The sequence below is a fragment of the Cynocephalus volans genome, chromosome 3, assembly GCF_027409185.1.
Source record: "Cynocephalus volans isolate mCynVol1 chromosome 3, mCynVol1.pri, whole genome shotgun sequence".
Classification (NCBI taxonomy): Eukaryota; Metazoa; Chordata; class Mammalia; order Dermoptera; family Cynocephalidae; genus Cynocephalus; species Cynocephalus volans.
In genome coordinates, this window is record NC_084462.1 from 103,802,902 (window position 1) to 103,808,884 (window position 5,983).

Here is a 5,983-nt window from a genome sequence, read left to right on the forward strand (position 1 = left end):
AAGTGTGTGTATTTATCCCTGTGACAGAGGACCCTGGCTTCTGCAGTACGCCCAGGTCATCAAGGTCAGAGGCACTGAGAACTGACACTGGTTTCAGCCTGTCCTTGTGGGCTCTAGCACTTGCTTGTGGGTTCCAGTTTATTCTTGCTCTCCCCTACTTTAGATGCATCTTCCCTTCCTGACTTCCTGTCCTGTGGACCTCAAGCTACAGCATCAGCTACAAAGACAGTGGACTCACTGATTGTTGAACTAGCTTCCATGATTACGTAAGGTCAACTTCCTGTAACCAGTCTCTCAGCATATTATTTCCTAGTGGTTCTACTTTTGTAACAGAACCCTGACTGATAAAGCCAGTAATTCCACTTTCTTATTTCTCCTGTTCTTTCAGGCAAATTTGGAGCCAGAAGTGATTGAGACCATGGGAAGAGAAAATTATTCAGTAGTATCTGAGATTGTGTTGGTGGGACTCACCAGTTCTTTGGAGATGCAACTTGTCCTCTTTCTAGTTTTCTCTGTGTTCTATGTAGCAGGTATTTTAGGAAACCTCCTCATTGTGCTCACAGTTGTCTCTGACTCCCATTTACACTCCTCCATGTATTTCCTGCTGGCCAACCTCTCCTTTATTGACATCTGGGTTTCTTCCATTGCAGCTCCCAAAATGATTTATGATCTTTTCAAGGAGAAAAAAGTAATCTCTCTCCAAGGCTGCATTGCTCAGATGTTCTTCATTCACGTTATTGGAGGAACTGAGATGGTTCTGCTTGTTGCCATGGCCCTTGACCGATATGTTGCTATATGTAGGCCTCTCCACTACCTGACCATCATGAACTTCAGAACTTGCATTTTACTCTTGGTGGCTGCCTGGACCATTGGAACCATCCACTCATTGATCCAAATTGTATTTGTTGTAAACCTGCCATTCTGCGGCCCCCACGAAGTGGACAGCTTTTACTGTGATCTTCCTCGATTTATTAGGCTTGCCTGCACAGTCACCTACAGACTGGAGCTCATGGTCACTGCCAACAGTGGTTTCATCTCTCTGGGAACTTTTTTCATTTTGATTATCTCCTACATCTTCATCTTGGTCACTGTTTGGCAACATTCTTCAGGTGGCTTGTCCAAGGCCCTCTCTACTCTGTCAGCTCACATCACAGTCGTGGTTTTGTTTTTTGGTCCATGCATCTTTGTGTATTCATGGCCTTTTCTCAGAGTTCCTGTGGATAAATTTCTTGCCATTTTTGATGTAGTAATTACCCCATTTCTGAACCCTGCCATCTACACTTTTAGGAACAAAGAGATGAAGTTGGCAATGAGGAGAATATGCAGCCAGCTGTTGAGTTTCAGGAAGCTGTTTTAAGTGATTTTGATGTGAAAAAAGACAAGCATCTCGAACACTCCCTGTCTATGCTGCAGACATAAATCTAGTGAAACATAGCATGGATGCTTACCTTATTAGTTTAATTAACAATGTGCAAGATTTTATTAATGTTTTCTGCTCATAAGCAGCAAGGATGTGGTATCCTTTATTATGCAACGTGGTGGCATAAAAAGTATTAGTACAGAACTGTTACCACTTTTTTTCCCATTCCTCCTTGATAAAGGCAATTCTTGACTAGTCTGGTATATCCTACTCTGTGTTCTGAGGAGGAATATCTCTTGTCAGATTGATTTTGACAGTTTTCTGAAGAAGAATCCGTAGAAAAGTATTTTGAAAATATGAGAAAATTTGTAATTATATTTTTGATACTCTGGAGGGGTAAGATGTGTGGGAGCAGCTATAATGTGTAAAGAAAATAGATGAAAGATAAAAGAATAATTTTAAAGTGATATAATTGTGTATTTATTGGCCTTCAATATACAGAATTAAAGAGTTAACATAAATGCTCAACATCACTCAGCATGAAATTGCAAATCAAAACTCCATTGAGATATCATCTCACCCCAGTTAGACTGGCTATTATAAAAAAGGCAGGGAATAATAAATATTGGCAAGGATGCGGAGAAAGGGGAACCCTCCTACACTGTTGGTGGGACTGTAAATTAGTGCAGACACTATGGAAAATGGTATGGAGGTTCCTCAAAGAACTACAGATAGAACTGCCGTAAAATCCAGCAGTTCCACTGCTGGGTGTATACCCAAAGGAATGGAAAGCATCATGTCGAAGGGATAACTGCACTCCTATGTTTATTGCAGCTGTATTTACTATAACCAAGAGTTGGAAGCAACCTAAATGTCCATCATCGGAAGACTGGATAAGGATAATGTGGTATATTCACATAATGGAATACTACTCTGCCATAAAAAAGAATGAAATACTGCCATTTGCAGCAACATGGATGAACTTAGAGAAAATTATGTTAGATGAAATAAACCAGGCACAAAAAGAGAAATACTGCTTGTCCTCAATCATAAGTGGGAGCTAAAAAATAAAGAAAAAAAGAAAGATACGACAATGACAATAATACATTGAACTTTCAAAAGGAGAGAACAGAACTGAGGTTACCAGAGATTGGAAAGGGGGAGGAGGTGAGGGGTAAGGCAGGAATTGGTGAAGGGCCATGAAAAATGATTCCATTGTATAATGTTGAATATACCAGTTGTCCCCATTTTAGCATCACAAATTGCACACAGGTATTGATATTCAAGTCTGTACTCCACAGATACATAAAATCAACCATGTTACAATAAAAAGGTAATTTGAAAAATTATTATTATTTTTTTAATTCACATATCAAGCTGAAATTGGATCACTAGGTTATTGCTTCTTAAGCATTTCGGTTAGTGCATATGGTAACTCTGAATTGAACCTTATAATTAATCCAGTGCTTTCAATAGCTGTGTTCCTGCACTCTCAGAGGATTTGGACAATGGAGGCCCAGTAAGGGGAAAAGGCAATAACCTATTTAATAATTCTGTCCCAGCTAGTGCTAATCCTTATCCTAAATACATTGAAATCAGCAATGATTCTTCAGAGTTAGGAAAATTCTTTTCTTTTTTAGTGACATGGTTACTAGCACAGACTCTTGAGCCAGTCTGCCTGACTTCAAATTTCAGCTTTCCTTTTTACTAACTCAAATTGCTTAACTTTTTTATGCCTAAATTCCATCTTCTGTAAAATGGACATGGGTTCAACCATCTGAAATTCCTGATACCTGACTGTTTTTGACCTCCAGAAATGGCAGTTCCTTATGTCTCAAGATATATTCTTCATATGTTATAAAGATGAATATTTATATATTCATAAATATAAACTGATTATTTATAAAGTGCTTTCAATAATTCTTGGTCCATAGTGTTATATAAGTGCCTGTTCAATAAAATGGAGTAAAATATTGAAACCACTTGTCACTTTTGATAACCTTCTCCTATGTAGTCTACAAATTGCTTCTTTCCTTTCTGATTCTAGACATCACTCTTTGATAAAGAAGTTGCATTTTTCCTAACAGGACTATTCCTCAACAATTTTAAGTGATGAAATTCCTTGAATACTGAGACTTCAAAATGCCACAATTCAGTTTACTTCCTACGTTTTCTTTACACTTTCTTTCTCTTGTATCCAAACCTCCTTTTTATATGTATCTATGAAGCTTATTTTGGTTATCTATGGTGCTTTTTAATATCCTGGAGGATGTTACCAAGCTGATTAACTTACAAAAAAAATTACACAAGTAAAAATTCTGTTGATTAAAAAATATATTGAATACTTACTATGTTCTAATTCCTGTGCCAAGAACTGTAGAAAACTGTGTTAGAAGTATATAAATCAATTGTCGGAAGGGACAATGGGTCTCTGAGGTGAAAAATTACTGCAAATAATTGAGGAGTGTGTTAAAGTGGGCAGACTCAAAAAAAGGGGAATATAGGGGATTTGAACATAGAGGATTCGTGGATTTGTGAATGTCATGGAGTTGGGCTAGAGCTCAGGCTGACCAGACTTCTGAGGTAAGTGCATGCCCTGGGAAAAAGAAACTCACAGAAAGCTGTGAAGGCTGAGGGCAGGTGGACATCAGAGCATGATCTGGGAGGTTGGACACCTATTTCACCTTATTGCCAGGGTCCACAAAGCCTGACAAGATCTGGCCCTACCATCCTCACTGACCTTTTCTTGGCCCTCTCTTCCCTGCTTGCTGCTCTCAGCCATTTTGGATTTTTTGTTATTTGAACACAGTAGTCCCCCCCTTAATAGAGGTTTTACTTTCCATGGTCATGGTAAGATATTTTGAGAGAGAGGGGGAGAGAGAGAGAGACAGACCATATTCACATAATTTTTATTATAGTATATTATTATATTTGTTCTATTTCATTATTTGTTATCATTGTTAATCTCTTACTGTGCCTAATTTATAAATTAAACTTTATCAAAGTTATGTATGTATAGGAAAAAACATAGTATATATAGGGCTTAGTACTATCCATTGTTTCAGGCATCCAGTGAGGGTCTTGGTTCATAATCTGTGCAGATAAGGGGGGACTACTAGGACTACCATATACCAAGTTTGTGGCCTCCTGAAACCTGCACACTGGCTCTTCCTCCTCCCGCACAGAGCTTTCACTGGGTATTTGCAGGGCTGCTTCTTCTCATCATTCAGATTTTAGCTTGGGTGTCAACTCTAAGAAAAGACTTCCTGTCTAAAGAAGTGCCCTCTTGCCTCCCTACTTCAGTCATACTCTGTCATATACTTTGTTTAATGTCTTTATAACCCTTATTTCTATTTGAAAATTGTATTATATTGTTTTTTCAATATTACTAACATATATATTGTTACAAATAGTAATTATTCTTTATGCCCCTTGTCCAGTCTCTCTCCATCTGCCTTCCTTCCCCCCTTCCCCCTCTAATTACCCTAGATTTCTTCTCTCCTTCTGAAAGAATAATGGTTGCTCCGTTGATTTGTTGCCTGGATGATCTGTCCAATGCTGAAAGGCATGATCAGGTCCCCCAATATCATCACAGAGGAGATGCTTCTTCTGTCACTCTGAAATAGGCTTTGTGGAGAGAGATGTCCTCTTCTTTTCTTTGGTCTCTGCTGGTGACTCTCCTTGTGTCAATGCACTCCAGTGGCTGGCGGACCATCTGCATGATGGATGTGGCTCTAGCCACTTTCATGGCAGCCATGGTTATTGTGGTGGCTGTGGTGGGCCGCCCACATGGAGGTGATATTTTTGGCATGCTCCTTGGCACTGGCAGTGTGCCTGGTTGTGGGGTGTGTCTGGTCCCCAGATCCATGCTTCAGGTCACCAGGTGGGGCCCAAGGTGCTGGTGTGGTGTGCCTGGTTGTGGGAGGGGGTTCTGGTCCCTTTCTCCATGCCTCAGGTCCCCAGGTGGGCCCGAAGGGGCTGGTGCAGTGTGCCTGGTTGTGGGAAGGGGGTCTGGTCCCTGGTTCTATGCCTCTGGTCACTGGGTGGGTCCCAAGGTACTGGTGTGGTGTGCCTGGTTGTGGGAGAGGGTTCCGGTCCCCTTCTCCGTGTGTTCATAGCACTTATTGCGATTTTAAAATTGTATTATATTGTTTTTAAAATAATTTTTTGTTTATTTTTAAATTTATTTTTAATTTTAAAAATTTTTAAATTTTTAATATTTTTGACAGCTGGCCAGTACTGGGTCCCAAACCCTTGACTTTGGTATTATCAGCATCATGCCCCTGCAAATGAGTTAACCAGCCAGGCCTTGTGTGACAGCTTTTTAAAACAAATATTTATTAAATATTGACTATGTGTTCTGTACTGTGCACCACTGATTGCTTACCTTTATTGATCAGGTATGGCAGTGTATGGTGGTGGTGTTGGAGCTGATCAGTTGCAGTTCTCTGTAAGAGTTAATATGAGGAAGTAATACCTGAAGAATGATAGCAAGAATGAAAACAGAAAGGGCTGGCCAGTTAGTTCAGTTGGTTATAGCTTGGCCTTGTAGCAACAGGGTCAAAGGTTCTGTTCCCTGTACCAGCCAGCCACCAAAATAAAAAGTAAAAACAAAAACAAAAA

General features: G+C 39.7%; 1 protein-coding gene across 1 annotated transcript; it reads left to right on the top strand.

The window, feature by feature from the left end:
• The first annotated feature begins 418 nt into the window (after positions 1-418).
• Positions 419-1,357, top strand: LOC134373027 (olfactory receptor 4F3/4F16/4F29-like). Its single transcript, XM_063090450.1, has one exon. The coding sequence runs from the start codon at positions 419-421 to the stop codon at positions 1,355-1,357; it is 939 nt and encodes a 312-aa protein (XP_062946520.1).
• Positions 1,358-5,983: the final 4,626 nt, after the last annotated feature.

Coding starts and splice junctions, on each gene's coding strand:
- LOC134373027 (XM_063090450.1), top strand. CDS start 419: ATGGGAAGAGAAAATTATTCAGTAGTATCTGAGATTGTGTTGGTGGGA.